The sequence below is a fragment of the Pseudovirgaria hyperparasitica genome, assembly GCF_010093815.1.
Source record: "Pseudovirgaria hyperparasitica strain CBS 121739 unplaced genomic scaffold EJ05scaffold_12, whole genome shotgun sequence".
Lineage (NCBI taxonomy): Eukaryota > Fungi > Ascomycota > Dothideomycetes > Acrospermales > Acrospermaceae > Pseudovirgaria > Pseudovirgaria hyperparasitica.
In genome coordinates this window covers 969,842-985,893 of record NW_022985560.1, presented here as the reverse complement: position 1 = coordinate 985,893, position 16,052 = coordinate 969,842, and the positions used below count along the sequence as shown (strand labels likewise).

At 48.9% G+C, this 16,052-nt stretch overlaps 3 protein-coding genes across 3 annotated transcripts; 1 reads left to right on the top strand and 2 right to left on the bottom strand.

Annotated features, from left to right (window-relative positions):
• Positions 1–73: 73 nt before the first annotated feature.
• Positions 74–1,336, bottom strand: EJ05DRAFT_502593 (6-phosphogluconate dehydrogenase C-terminal domain-like protein; the record flags this gene model as incomplete). Its single annotated transcript, XM_033747283.1, has 1 exon — positions 74–1,336. One exon carries the CDS (start codon positions 1,334–1,336, stop codon positions 74–76), a length of 1,263 nt encoding a protein of 420 aa, XP_033598578.1.
• Positions 1,337–2,148: 812 nt separating this feature from the next.
• On the bottom strand, positions 2,149–3,271 carry EJ05DRAFT_478154 (S-adenosyl-L-methionine-dependent methyltransferase). Its single transcript, XM_033744399.1, has one exon. The coding sequence runs from the start codon at positions 3,093–3,095 to the stop codon at positions 2,250–2,252; it is 846 nt and encodes a 281-aa protein (XP_033598577.1). The 5' UTR covers positions 3,096–3,271; the 3' UTR covers positions 2,149–2,249.
• Positions 3,272–11,969: 8,698 nt separating this feature from the next.
• EJ05DRAFT_502591 (uncharacterized protein) lies at positions 11,970–14,678 on the top strand (the record flags this gene model as incomplete). The annotated part of the gene is made up of 2 exons (XM_033747282.1): positions 11,970–12,513; positions 12,616–14,678. 2 exons carry the CDS (start codon positions 11,970–11,972, stop codon positions 14,676–14,678), a joined length of 2,607 nt encoding a protein of 868 aa, XP_033598576.1.
• Between the last annotated feature and the right edge of the window lie 1,374 nt (positions 14,679–16,052).

The following is a 16,052-nucleotide window of genomic DNA, read 5'->3' as shown; positions in this document are numbered from 1 at the left end:
CCAGAGAAGAGAAATAGACAATAAAAGATAGATCTGAGTGTCTCATATATTCGTGATACTGACTAACATAATTCTATCTATCAGGATGCCTGCCATACTTTCTAAGTACCTCGAACTGAGTCAAGCCCTTGATACCGAAGTCGGTCATGATTTGATCTTTCCTTTCAACCATTTCTTCCCCTAACAAATTTATGGTCTGCTGGGCGTAGCTTTTGATGGTAAGAACTTCGACGCCAATCGCTTCTGCAAAAACAGCTGCTCTCATGCACCACCTTCCATCCTCAAGCGTGTATCTGTATTTGTTCATACTAGTTGGCACTCCAGAAGTTCGGTTGTGGACGGGTGTACGTTTCCCAAAGTCATCCTCTCCCGTGTAATTAGCGCCGTAAGCTTTGTTACAGTAATCTGTTGTCGTCAATGTTGATGAAGTGAACTTCAGGGCCTTGAGAACAGCCCGCCGATCTGTGTCGAAAGCTTGAATCTGCTTTTTCACACTTTCGGTCAAGCCATTCAAGTAGAACGTCCAGGATTCTCCGCTGTCGATCCTGGACATGTTGGCGTAGGCTATGGGAACATGGAAAACAGGGTTCATGTGATTGAAAAAGGCATCGATAGCATTATACAAAGGCATGATGTCCATCTTGAGCATACCAATAGTAGCTTGATGTCCCTGGTCCACAAGTTGTGCGATGTTGTCATTGATGCGCGTGGAGACCGTGTATGATGCGGGTAACCAAATCTTCTTACCCTTCATGATATTATGAAGAGGAGAGGAGTTCGGTTCATTCCTGGTTGCATAAGGGCCAACAGGAAGATCAATAATCATCTTGACCCGCTCCAATAGTCCCATCTGCTCAGCTAATACAGTAAATGCGTGGGCATTGACAGCTGTGAGTACCAAATGACTAAGGTCCATGTCCAGCCCAAGAAAGTGTGTAATGACATCTTTGTGGCTGTTCTCAGATTGATCGCCTATGGAAACGATCGAGATGTATATGTCGCAAGTTTGCTGAACCAATTTACGAAGGTCGGTCGTCGCCCAGATCTTAGGAGACAGAGCGCTTTGAACAAGAGGTGGTCCATCTAGACTAGCAACTCTATGCTCGACATACTCTTCCCACTTGTTCTCATCGGTTGAACAATATCGCTTTACAGTGAAGCAACCGTCCCTTTGGACTTTCATAATGTTGCTATTGTGGTCACTGTGTGCGGTGAAGTACACGTGACGACCCTGACTAGCAAAGTGGTCTATCAATCTGAATGTGACCGCGCCACCACCGTAGACTCCGATAGTATGACTTTCCTGCGTGGTTTTAACAAGGATAAGACCAAACATGAATATGACGTGCACTGACCATTCTTTGTTCAAACTATGGTTTATCTCGAACCACAAGTTTTGAAAAGCTTTTTGTAACAATGAGTGGGACAATGTATATCTGGTAGTGACTCGGCATCAATATATACTAATCTACCACATAAATACTTCAGAATAGTGAGCATGAATGAACCCAACTACTAATCTTCCGTGTAGAGTCTGCATAGTCACGATGTACTGCAATCCAAGCATTTCTACGACTGGTAGTAATGACTGCGAGTAAACTTCCGAAAGAGAAATTGAGGTGAGGCTGCAGTAGAGATCTCTGGCCATTTTCTAAGCTGGCAGTAATTAATGCTGGTACGCAGAAGTCCGAGAAAGGCTACGGCAACACCGGCCTAAGAATCTATACGTCACCATACTTGAGATGGCGCTGGAAAGTAGGTCATTAACCGTCCTAGTTGGGCCACACTATTGAATGAGTACCTATAGAGCTATAGATGTCATGTGTTGATGATTGTATAGCTAGATTCTCTGGTACTATCAATTCCCCCTACAAAGTGCGAATGCAATCCATAAACTTGGCATTCTGGTAAGGAACGCAATCCCAGAGGGCCAAAAAATTACTCATGTGACACTCAGGTCAACAGGGCTACCTATGGAGACGATACACATGATCGGGTACTCGTAGGGTCGGGACGTCCCTTTCAATCGCGGGGACATCTTACTGCACTGCATATCAGTGGGGCAGTGGCTATAAATTTTGAAATTACTGGGGTTCTAGACCGCATACTTATTCTGGGGACTGGACAGTTGAACTTATTGTAATAATTGCTCTGTGTAACTACATATCTCTATCTAGAAGTAGACAGGAGAAGCGGCACCTTTGACGAGATGGGCAAATAAAAACAGAACAATGGAAACGACTAGCCCATTAAAACTTCTTCGCAATGGTCATTAACAAGGTAACAGTCATCGGAATCCCTGCACCCTTGTCGAGAGCGCGGTAGGCCTCAATCACCTCGAGCTCTGCAGGCTTTCTCAGGTTTTCAGGCAGAAATCTGAAGTCGAGGAAGTTTCCGAAAGTACTAGCCATCTCAAATTCCATAAGTTTGTCGTAATTTGGAAAAGTAACCTCGTAAGGAACAAGATCAATCGTTCGGCTCAGTAGATTAGCGTCCTGGAGGAGTGAATGAAGAGTGCTTCTTGTGGAAAGACGAGCAATACCTCCAGGAACATGCTCACGATATCGCTCTCCTGCCAGTACCCTATTCTTCTCTGATTGAGGATGGTAATGCTCCTTTGAGCTGCCGCAGATAGCAAGGCGTCCGCTCTCGTTCAAGAGCTTACGGATCCCTGCGAGAGCAGCGGCTTGATCCTGAACCCAGTGGAACACGGAGTTCATGCAAATAATGTCAAAGCTCCCAGCAGGGAACATACCCACTGCATTCTCCGCGGTGCCCACTGCAAGAGAAACATGTAGTTCGTGCTTGCTCTCATCCTTTCGCTTCTTGTTTTCAGCCGCAATTGTCTCGTTCCCAAGAGCGACCCTTTTTGCCAGCGGCTCAGTGCCACTTACACTTCCAGTAGGCCCAACGAGCTTCGCAAAGTGAATGGTCAGAGTTCCTGTTCCACAGCCCAGGTCCAGGATTCTTAGACCCGTTAGGTCTCCAAGTTTATCAACTAGCATCTTACCAGACTGGAACTGATAGATCTTGTTTATTTCCTCATAATTCTGCGCAAGCTGATCAGTGTCGAGATCTAGCCGAGCGTTGGCCATGGTAAATAAGTGTTGAAAAGTTTTTTTTTGATCTTCTTTTAGCAAAAATGAGAATAAGTTTAGATTTGAGCCGGATCTTGATGGCTTGGTCGTGTTGCTTTTTTGACTTGCAAAGAGGATAAAAGACTGTATTGTACTTGAGTGATAGCACTCTGTTTGGAGAATAATAATCAAGGCACTGACACAGATCGAAATGAAAAATGCACTGTGTGTATTGGTTGATGACCTACATGCATAATGCATACTGTTCCGCTGACTACTATAGGACGTATGACGTGTCGACATGTTTGTTCGAACAGTGACGCCGCCCCTATAGTCTCACACCGATATATCTCCTAAGGCACTGCTTCCTTCAGTATTCCTCTAACGACCACCAAGCTGTTAATTTCGCCCGGCGGTGCCTACTATGAGCGTATAGAAACGAAGAGTGTCGAACCCACTTCTGCCTAAATAGAGCCTGCTTGCTCAAGGCCTCGCGATTCAATCTCCATAATTCGCCCTGTTCTGTTCTATGCTAAGTCGGACACTTGCATGCTACGAACAGCTTATTCACCTTCTTGCCAAGGTATGTGGTGCCACCCAGTCAACCCCACTTTAACGCATATCAACTGCAAACCCACCATCGGACTGCTTATCGACGCCACCAGAATACCTCATGCGTGCGTATTGTTTGTCTGATTCCTGTCATGCCCGGTCCTTTTTTGCCTTAAGATGGTCATGTGGACTTGTGAAAGCTCACCGCCAGCCCATTTATCCCTTGACCCGCTTCTTTCGAGACTGCAGATTCTCCTAATGCCTTTCATCTGCCCCGACCTCATAGGAACTCATGTCCGTGGTATGTCATCGGTCGGATACCAAAGGATCCGGTATTCTACCATGCCCACAATTTCGAACGAGCAAATGGATCTAAATGTTAAGCATCCGTTGGATTGAGCTAATTTAACTCGAACCTCGCGAAAATGCATTTCATGACTATGAGTTCTGGTTATAAATTACATTCAGATTAATCTACATGGGTAAATGCGTAGTCTTTATTTATGAATCTTAGTTACAAAAGTAGACTATATTTTTCTATCATATACTATCATACTAGCTTTAGAGGTTCTTCTGGTCCTACTTGGGTAGTTATATGTTAGTATAGTAGAGGAGATTCCTAGAGAAGATAGAGAAGATAGAGAAGATAGAGAAGATAGAGAAGATAGAGAAGATAGAGAAGATAGAGAAGATAGAGAAGATAGAGAAGATAGAGAAGATTAGGTATATCATATAATGATCAAACGGATATACACCTAATACAATCATCTATCCGTGGACAACGTTCAAGGATCTCCAACTTCAACACATAAAATCTAGAGATATTCAGATATATAGAGCTTGCCTTCAGTTCAATGAGTTATACCTCTTCTATATGTTCCAACTCAACTTAGAAGGAGGGCCAAAGGCCAAGAAATCCCAAACGAGTTCATAATCAGAATATAGAGCTGAACCAGAACATTTTGTTGCTCCACATTCCAAGCCCGGATCAATTGTATATGGACCGACACAGATCATACCTGTTCTATTCTATTCAAGTATTCATAAATTGCTTAAGAGGAGCCGCAAAGTAACGCAAGATCACTCAGGGTGATCCTCCCTCCGGAGCGGCTCTAATACTAATTGCTCGCTCCACGTGCCCGCGTGAAAACACTCAAAGTATGTGTCACGCATATCCGTGCGGACGACGGAAAGGGATGATATACAAGCACACAGCAGCAGCAGCAGTGAGTACGCATAAGAATGGCGCTATCACAGCTCGAACTATAATAGCAGCGGCGCTATTCTCAACCCATATACTGTGCAGAGCGATGGCGTGACTAGGTAATGAAACAGCGCTGACGTGGAATGCATGGCATCGCAGTCGTATCGATATATATCATCAACCCTGGCAACAATCCCACGGGAATGATCGGCATGAAAACACCTAGCACGCAACGAAGCTCTGAGGTGAACAATTGGTATGAGGGCTGTTCTGGAATGCAACATGTTGGTATAGACTGTGTATGTAAGTAGAGCGACGGAGAGTGGTTGTTTATTCGGCCGACAACGGGGCTCTCGCGAACCTAACATTTGGAGCTAATAATGACGGGAACTAATAATGAAAAGAGCACGAGAGCTAGACCTGCCGAGAGAGGCTAGTCCGGAGACTAAGAAATCTGAAACGCGCTAGCGGCTGCTAGACTGTTTCTCCCCCTTCTGAGAGATTTGAAAATATGGTGGCGTAGAGATGGCGTGGGACTAGTTGTTGGGTAATAGCTGGGTAATTAGTAGGTCTGTCGGCAGGTACCAGACGGAGAAAGACGCACCTCGCTTTCGGCGACAGATCAGATGGTGGTGATCAAGCTGGTATGATGACAGAAGATACATACACTTACTTACACATGCATGGCGTGAAACGTGGCGTCGGCAATGCCGCCAAGTCGTTTTGGGCACGACGATGTCGAGTCGAACTTCTTGGGCCTTGGATTCTGTATTGTAATCATTATCTTCATGGAGCGACTAGACCAATATGACGCGATATTATGAGAGGGCTTGACGACCTCTGCTGCTTTGTGGAAGCCTATGGTAGTTCCGACATTCTAGGTGTTGGGTGTGGATCTAATATACGTGATGCTCATAGCATTGGGGTATTCGGAGACTGGCTGGATGCTGAATGGATCTCATTCTGAGATAGAGTTGAAGAGGGAGAGACAGAGGAGCGACGAGCAATAGTCTTGGTCGTGTCGAATCTGAAGCCAATCTGCAGCTACTGCCGTGGTGTACTGCGAATGAATCTGTAAGATGCAGTGATCACCAGCAACAACCCTCGCGAAATCTGCCCACAATCATCGGGCTTCCAGCTGTCCAATAGCACAGACGAAACAGTTAAACATGCTTCGAATGGTCGAATAATATTCATGCAGAGGTACGTATATGCTAAGTTTCAGGAGCTAAGAGGAGAATGCGGGGTTAACTTGCAGTAAGATTTTTCATGTGAGATGACGGCCACTGTGAATGGCATTGGTCAAATCGTTCTGTTCTCGCCTTCGCACGCGGGGAAGGCAACCATGAGAAGATTAATAGGCACTCAGTTGGTCAATGTCGAGGTATTTGGTATTTTAGTCCAAAGGCCACATGCCATATGTCTGTGCAATCGCGTCGGGTGTCATATATATATACTGATAGTACTATGTATGGCGCAAGGAGCGACCACGTGTAAATCATGAGGGCGAGTTGCGATAAGAATATACCTCGTCGAAGGTCTCTGACTGTCACTCAGAGATAATTTTAGAGGCAGCCACAGCGCCACATCATCCAAACACTCTGCACAGTCGTGTTGAGTTTTCAAGCGAGGCCTTTTGCGAGACCGCCTGCAGGGCCTCAGCTCATCTTGCATGCTGCAGTAGAGCAGTATGACGACTGCCCTGTGGAGCGATAGGAGAGTTGTTTGTTAGCCCGGGGGGCTGCTGATGGGAATACATAACGTCGGGAAGGCTGCTTGCTGCATGCATCGATGTCTGTGCCGACATGTGCAGCAATGCCCATCGAGGTGTCTTCGTCCAATTCCCAAGGTCGATAGCGTTCCCGGCAATATTGTTTAAGAGCTGCTTTCTCATTCGTTCACATACGACATTGCAATAAGGTGAGACGACAAGTCGATTTATTCGTGTTGTTGCTTGCGTGTCAGTACAGCGACACCAACGTTGCTAGGAAGTTTGGATGCGACTACCAGGACCAACAATCTACGAACAAGATTAGCGACACGTCCATTTCATGCCTAATTTGCGGTGGTAGAGGTCCTCTTTCGCAACCGACATAATACAAGTAAATCGTGATGTGCATCGAGCCCTACGATAAAGAGTGGTACGGCCGACGGGCATGTTGCACTTGCAGCTCCCAACTTCCGTAAACCAGTTTTGGCGCAATCCTATAGACGAGAGGACAATACCGTTGTGGACATGTCAGTTCGATGTCGGACACTTGCCGAATGCGATTGATTCCTATAAGAGATCAGCATTAGGATCTTCAGCTACTACTGCAGTTCCTTGCGCAATTTGCTGCCCCTGCATACTACAATTGCCAATTGCTGACCGCTGCAAAAGGATTCGTGTCTGCACGATACCATGGGGGTAACAAGCCATTTGATTCTTCTATCAGCGGAAACGAGTAACGTCATAGGTTAAAGTGTCTTGCCCTGTCAAGGCCCACAGGCAGTTTGAGGGAACAACAGCGCTGACTGTTGATGGCCGAAACGCAGTGTGATTGGCGAAGCTTCAGCTGAAAAATCTCGCGGGATTAAGGTACGGCTCTTCCCTTGCGGGTTCGGAATCCAGTCAGCGTCTCCGACGAATAGATGAACCGTGATCAATAGATGCTGCCTTGCAAGCTACCTGCCTACGATACTTCACCTCGATAGAGTCGTAGTCTCGAACGACAAGATTGAAGCGATCGTCAAATCATTTTGCTGCAAGAGTGGCGGGCATGCAGGTTTGCCATGCATTCGTCGAAGCCGTAGCCTGTGAAAACAGATTGCCAAACTGAAGAGCTGCTGGCGATATCCCTGACTTTTGCTCCAATATTTGTTGGACGTTGTAATTTGTCGTTCACCGTCAAAAGTGAGGCTTCGTGTAGATAGAGCACTGTAGGCGGGGCGAACACGGGAAGAGGAGTCAAGAAGAAGCCGGGGAGACCATCCGTCCCCACGCATTGTTGCACGGCAGGGAAGCGTTAGAAAAACGCGTATACAGCCCACACCTCTGCAACGGCTTATTGATGCAACGCGAGATACGAGGCCGTGGGATGAAGGACACACAAGTCAGCTGACAGCTTCAGCCAGTAGAACTTTTACATGTTGCGTCAATTGCACGATTTCTTTGCTTGTTCCTGTCAGCATGGTGCCTACTTTCGAGGACGAGTCCACCGGAACTCTAGGTCCCACAGCGGCGTGATGTCGGTACATCAGAATCCTTATAGGGTGGGCTGAAGTGAACTATGGCCTCTGATAGGTAGCGAGTTGTTGATGCCATCATACGAGCATGTATTTATTACCCAGCAGCTTTCAAGGCCTGCGAGCGCTGCATAAATAACTGATATCGGATGAGAATGTGTTGGTTGACTAAAATTTAAAGTTAATTCCTGCACAGTGCTGCTTACCGTGCACATACATACAAGATTCGTACCTATCGGTATCGCTCTCGCATGCCGAGCCATAAGGCGACTCATGAGGCCCGAAGTGGAACAATTGTTCCTGTTTACGGCTAGCATACAGGGTAAGGCGAACGATTCGCGAGTCAAGCTAGTGGTAAAGTCACGATGAGTATCTAGTAACATGGAACCATTTCGATAATCATATGAAAACACACAATTCTGGCAGGGAGACGCTGTTGACAATAAAAACGAGGGTCAGCTGTGAGCCAATAGCCTGTAGTCTCGAACATGCTGTTGTTGTGCGTGGCGAAGCACTCACATGGTGACGGGCGGATATGGAAAGTTTAAGTTCTTCTCAGGCAAGGGTCTCTGAGTCGCGAGTCTTCCAAAGAAGAGCGTTGCTGTCAAGCAAAGCGGCGACGATAGTACGACGAAATCAGGATGACGCGTGATGAAGTTGGGCATCGATGGGATGGCAAACCCTGCTTAAGACTTCTTTTAAGCCTCCCAAGTCATGGTCGAGCGGGAGAGCTGTGAGAATATCTGGTGGAAATGCCAGGGATTGAACGGGAGGAGCAAGACTAATACCTAAGGCTACCAAGAAAAGGTTTCGGAGCCGGCGTTCCCAGATCGGAGAACCCAGGCACTTTACCAGCAGTATTGCGTCCGCGTCGCGTTGATATGTTGTCTTGATGGCAAGGAGAGGGTGGTGACCTAAACCTCTACCATGATGACGGCCTTGAGTAGAGTACTAGTCAAGCAGCTGAGGCCCCGACAATTAAGCTTGTTGGCAAAATATGAAGCTAGGCGACGTCGCCGTTCAAAGACGAGATTCAGGTTATTGAGGATAAAAATTGCATGTGCAGCCATTGGTCCGTCTGCTTGGGAAGAATATGACCACGGCCGCGGGATGATAGTGATGGCCAGGGCAAGCCGATATGCACGTTGCGCACACTGTTGCTCCACACACCTTTGGCTAGGGATACCAAAGTCGGCTTCAGAAAGGTAGGCCGTCCATGTGTCAAACGTCTTGTAGCGACGAACCGCCTCGTATCGTGCTGGGCATGCTATGGTAAGTATAAGCTACATTGATTGCATCGTTATCCGTCATCTGGTGGATACACAGACTCCCACTTCGGCAAACGCACAGACGCAGACGCAGATGCAGATGCAGAATAGATGCAGGTACAAACTCACCACCAACAGTGGAGAGGACTTTCTATCGTGGAGACTGGAGAGGCTTCAGGTTTTCAGGGCCGAGTCAGGCCGGATGGATGTGGCGATCAAGCCGCCCGAAAAGCTACGTGAAAGTCGCGTTTCAAGTCTTAATATGGCACGATAGTTTGCTTTTGTGAAAGTTGAAACATGACAGAACAGGACGATTCCTAAATGGAGAAGGTCAGCGCCGCCACAGAGCCAAAAATCGATCAGACATCGCGGCAATCACAAGCGCAGCGCCGCACGGCCTCGAGCAATCTCCTGTTCCTGGCGGCCGGAGAACAAGAGTGGAGTGAGTGTTGGAGATGCTTTGCAAATCATATTCGACGAGGGTGCGATGACTATTGTCTGCAGGGCCAGGAGAATGTTCGTAACGGTGAGTAGGCATCAGGGCTCGACAGGAAGAGCGGTAAGACGAAGCTTCAGAGTTTGCAGTGGAACGCGGTGACCGAGGGGAGTTTTCTGTGCATAAAGTCTCCGCACAGTTTGTAACGTTAAATTCCTTGAGTCTTGGATATTGTGTCTTGAGTCTTGGGCTTTTTCTGCTTGCGGACTGGACCGGACTGCGTCTGCGTCTGCATCTGCACTCGCATCCTGCCAGTTGCCAGTGCATGTACTCTGTACAGCTGCCGGGTAGAAGATATGCATATGTGATATGTGCCGCGTGCCGTGTGCCCCGTATTATTACTATTCTCCATGTTGCCACAATAATCAATGTAAAAGGCTAAAAGTCCCACGCCTACATAGTGACACGAGTCCAACACTGGTTCGGATAATACTATTATTACTGCTATTCTTCCTAGAGTATTCTTTATGGGTGAGCGTTGAAAAGCCGTTGCTGCTAACGCTCATCTTGGAAATGTACCTGGCTGACTGGCTATGGCCTCCATGGATGTTGGCGTGGGCCTAGCGTGCACTCACTTGGGACTGGACCGCCACGTCGGGTAATGGCGTCGGCATGCAGCTTTCCCACTTCCCTTCGCCCCCTTCCCCTACCCCTACCCCTTGCCCGTCCCTTTTCCCCTTCATACACTTTTTGCTGCTTTTCTCGACCCGTCCGAGGAGATATTGTAGTGCTTGGACCCCAGGCACACATACATACATACCCATATCATCACCCTCAAAGCTGGAAAGACTGCTGCTTCTTTTGTTACACCAATTTATCAACACCAGGATACTACATAGTCTGATCCAGCCTTCAGTCCCCAATGCCTGCTACTCACTCACCATCTAGGGGCCTCGACCGTCCCGAATCAGCCCAATCCTTACAAGAGCCTAATAACTTGACTATCCTGAAGCTTTGGCCTTCCCGTTGGACCATCCCCATGCTGTTGACATGCTTGTCCCATGCTTGTCTGCTTGCGCCTCTTGATTCTTGGGTCCAGGATCCCCTTTCTATTCCATTCTCGTCCCTGGCGTGTTATACACTTTCCCTCATTGAGGCATGGTCTCTGTCATGCGTGTTGTGAATAATGTGCGCTGCTCCAGCTTGCACACGCACGATGGATGACCCTCCCCCCCTCATACCCTGTCCATCAACCGCGTCTGCTAGTGTACACCACTGTCGTGAAAAAGTCAACCTCTGGTCTGTGTGTGACGGTCGCGCGGCTCACCCGTAGCTTCATCGACCAAGAGACTGACCCGTTATTCCTATTCTGTCACTTCCCGCTTGCATATTATCCCCTCTGTCTGCTCTTCATCTTCTGTATACCACTGTCTTTACCACCTGTGGGCGTCATCTCTCGATTCACCAGAAGCCCTTCTTTATCCCGCCTTGTTCCTCGTGCAGGTTTGTGTTCACCTGTCATAACGCGTCATACCCCGGATTGCATTCAATTGACAATTGCATCCACCTCGACCCGCTGCTATATTGACTGTTGCACCAAACTGCGCCGCGCAACATACACAACAACCTTGCTTGGCACATTTGTTCCGTTGACAGATATACTGTGTCGTCGCGCCGTGTTCATCCTCGTCAGGTTGGGCTCTTTCTCCTTTTCTCGTGCTTTACTGCTTCGGGATCTGCTAGTCAAAGGTATGTTTTGTTTCTTCGTACATATACAACTGCCATTGCCAACCGACGGATCCCTTGTACCTCATTTACCTTTGTCTTGTCTGGGGACGCCGCACAGCATCTCCCCAGAGTTTCATTTTTTCGTCCAGGCTTTGCTCCAGAAATAGAGCCCACGAGCTACCGTTGCTACCTTTACCAGGGTTGAGAGCAATGAAGGGATTGAGCAATATACTAACGAGGGAATTTCATAGCAATCTAGTCGTCGCTGCACCTTCATGTCCAACACTGTCACTCACTTACACGTCTACAACCACGTCCGCCTGTTTTTGTCGCAAACCCTGGCCAGAGTCCACTAGATTAAGTTGATGCACCCAGGGTACAACACCCACGTCTCCTCCAGTTCCTGGTCCATTGTGAGCCACCCTGGCCTATATCGGCATCCCACTCGCCCCAGCATATACAATCATTAGTTTATAACGATGGCAACCGTGGCTTCTCAACCTGCCACGCAGCCTCCCACCCCTCCAAAATCAGACTCACAAGCATCACCGATACCGAGGATTCTCGAGCACTCTCCCGAACTGCAGAAGGATATTACCGGACTTGACACGCAAACTGCTACTCCCGCGAGTAGCAATGGTGGGTCCGTGAGTGGGCTCTCGAGGAAAAGATCACGCACAGGTCCACGATCACGAAGCGGAACAGCTACCTCGGTGGCCAGCTCCTGCTATTCACAGGCGTCCACCATGGTGGATGGTGCAGCGCTGTATCGTCCAACGTCGCAAATCTTTCCTGCCGTGACGAGTCCAAGTGAGACGTCGATGACAGAGTCATTACCAGGCTACTTCAGGTCCAACTTCTTCTCCTCCGGCCGGGTAATGCGGCGGCAAGGGAGTAAAGTGTCCCTTGGGGCATCGGAGATTTCGTCAGAAGAGCCGGACAAGCGTCTAAGCAGTGCGAGGCGACTCCTGGGTCTTGGCCTCGATCGGAACAAGAGAGACAAGAGTCGTCGACGTCCAGAAAGTGAGTCCCCTTGTTTGTAGTCGTAGCCGTATCTTCGGATCTTGACACACAGCCCATGGGGCGATGTTATTCTTCCGGATTAGCACTAATCACGCGTCGTAGCTACCTATGAGCCTCCGAAACCTCGACCAGTCATCTCAAGCCCCTTCGACTTCCATCATGTCAGCCACACCGAACGCACTCAGCGTGCTGCACGTGATGGGGACATCTACTCTTCTCTGCAACACATGCGAACTCCATCACGAACCCTCAATGGAATCAAAGCTACTGATCTCCCACATCGTCGTGTCTCTCATCCGCCCCCGATCATGGAACAGGACGTCGAAGTCCCCACGTCTCCGGAAAGTGGCAGTGTAAGGCCACAAGTCAGCCCAGTCAAGTCGCCAGAATCACCACCAGTATCGCCATTGCCTGTTACGGGCCGAGGCCTTAACCACAGCAGATCCGCCGACAGCTTCTCTCAACCACGAACACGATTGCAAACGCAGAGCATGTCTATCGCCATGCAAAGTCCCCCACCAAGAAAGTCGTCCCGAGCGGCCTTGGAGGGTCGTCCGACGATCCTTGAGGATCTGATTAAAGATCTCAACACAGAGAAGCCACTGCCTTCACCATCCGAGGAAGTCACGGAAAAGCCGCTACCACCTCCGGCCGACGAAGCCCTGGAGAAATCACTTCCGCCTCCGCCTCCAGAGGAAGAATCCGAGCCCCCGACAGGCGTCTGGGAATTCTCCTTAGGGGACCATCAGCAGAATATCGATGACGACATGCCGGCGCATGATGAAATTGAGGAAGATGACGCCCCAGCATTCTCGCATGCCGTGACAACTGACATTCCCGTTACTGTGACACCCGTTCCTGTAATCGAAGTCTTGGAGAGTGTATTAGAAGACCTCGAAAGTCAGGCCGCTTCACCCCAGGAACCACAAGCAGAGACGGAAGACACTGTAACCGATGTTCCAGAAATCACTACCAGGCGGTCTTCGCGCCTCCTCCCTAGGCCATTGGCTTTGAAAGGTGCCACTCGTGTACCACGTCCGGAATCCTCAATGTCGCTTGCTCCTGCGTTTTCACCCATCGGTAGAGAATTTCCTCCAACCCCTGTGCAAAACACGTTTGGCAACACGCAAGATTATGAGTCCTGGGAACAGGACGTCGACTATTGCTACGATCATGCGGCCGAGTCTCATGAAGACTACGACTGGGTACGCACGTCTACCGACACACGACGCCCTCCCACGTCCGATGGTGAGAATCTGAACCGACTAAGCGACATTCTCAACCTCGACGACCTTGACGACCTCGACTCCCCAGGTCTCTCACAACACCGCCGCAGCCGCGCAACACGACCATCACTGTACGTCCCGGATGTGGACGCCGTCCCAGACCTCGCCCGGCGGCGCTCCGCACACTCAGCATCCACCTACCCAAGCAGCGTCCGAACTCCCTCGGTGGTCTACTCGCCAGTCTTCCCCGACACCACGCCCATGCCGGAGCACCTCCAGGAGTATCTCAACGCACAGCCAAAATACCACGCCATGCGCGAGGATGCATACGCAGAATACGTCGCCGACTGCCTCGAGGCCGAGCGCTCCCAGTACCCCATGCTCAACCCACACCGCCACACCCATCTGTCCAGCGCTCGCCTCAGCAAAAGCAGCTCCTACGACGACAGCAGCGACTTCACCGGCTCCTGCTCCCTGCACTCTTCCCTGCGCCGCTCCGCCGGCTCCGTCGGCAGCCTGCCCGACCTCGTCCACAGCACCCAGTACAACCACTCGCACCCGGCCCGCCGCGATAACCGCACCTCGATGGCTTCCCCAAGCGACCGCTTCACATTCTTCGCCGCTACCGCTGACGACGCCGACGAGCATGATCTCGATCATGCCCCTGAGCGCCCACACACACAATCACAGCCTCAACCACAACCCCTGAGAACCCCACCGCCGACTCCAGCATCCGTTTACTCGGCGCCCGCGTACGCGCCCCCACCCCCACCCACACACGAGCGTAGCGTCTCCGACTCTGCATTCAAACTCCTCTCCTTGTCCTCCACGTCGCCGCGACGCACACTGCGCAAACGCTCGGCTACACTCGCACAGGCCCCGCCACCAATCAGCAAGGCGCCACTGTCGCTGTTTCCGCCGCCGCGGGTTGCTGTGTAAGAATATCCCACACTCGTATCGATCTATCTATCCATTTGTGGTCACTCATATACACATACCTATATACACATATATTCCCAGGAAAGGATTTCAGGATTCGTTCTTGGTCCAGGCTATCATCACTGTACTGTTTTATTTTATTTGTCCATCTAGTTGGGGTTTTGGGGGGTACGAAATCACGATTCATTTTCCCTCGGGCACGCAGGGGTGATCAACTTTCTTTTGTTTGGTTCACATTGGTGTCAAATGGCAGGGAAAGAAAAGTGGAAGACTAGAAGGGGGGTTCTTGGAGAGGAGGAAAAGTTTCAAGTCTAGTGATGTGGTGTCAAGAGTGGGATTGTACGCTATAAAGTCTTGTGTGTGTGTACTGTACTATACTATACAATCGACCGGCCTATGCAGGCAACTATATTTCTTGGTGTTGTATATGACTGTGTGTTTGTGTGCTGTTTCATTACGTGTTTTGTTTGTGCATTCGTGGTGAGGACATGCGGATAAGTGTCCATAGCTGTGTGTTTTCGTGTTGTGTTCGTGGCTGTCTCTATTATCTTTGAGACTGCGGTTGTTCATATTCTCTGAGACTCTCTTGTCACCTTGCTGTCTGTGTCGATTTTGATAGCCTGTGGTTGCTCAAAAACACTACTAGTATGTAGCAAAGATGGTCCAGAATGTTGGTTCATCTACTCGATGGCATTCGCGCATGCTGTTGCTTCGCCAGCTTCAATACACCAAGATATCGTCTCCATACCTCGGCATCGCCTTTCTACAACCTTCCGTCGTTCTGCACCCACGTGTATATCCGTACATCTATAATCAGTCGTCGAGCATAACTAGCACTCGCTATGTTTAGTCCGTTCGAGGGTGGTAGTATATGTTGAATGGTAGTATGTCCTATTAACAGCATACCTTATCATAGTCCATGGTGCATGTATACACACATATGGGCTACGCTGACAAGCATGAAGACTGTATAGAGTATTATCCAATAGAGTACCTGTAGAACAAGTATAACTGTATACATGTAGTAGCATACATGTATCATACAGAGTACGTATATGGTTTGAGGAAGCACCCAGTATGCTCTGTAGTAGACTATAGGGTATGTTTATCATACTGAATGCACGTATTACTCTCAATACTCATCATATTAAGTACATGTAAATCTACCTCCATAAAACTGTCTAAATAATATGTCTCTTCAAAGTATAACCTTACAGAGCGTCTTCTACGAAGAATAGACCTGTATAAGAGTCTATTGATTACAAAGTCCTAGAAACAACTTCTCTCTTCTCTCTTCTCTCTTCTCTCTTCTCTCTTCTCTCTTCTCTCTTCTCTCTTCTCTCTTCTCTCTTCTCTCTTCTCTCTTCTCTCTTC

Excerpts from the sequence above, each read along its gene's own strand:
- EJ05DRAFT_478154 (XM_033744399.1), bottom strand. The coding sequence starts at position 3,095 with ATGGCCAACGCTCGGCTAGATCTCGACACTGATCAGCTTGCGCAGAAT.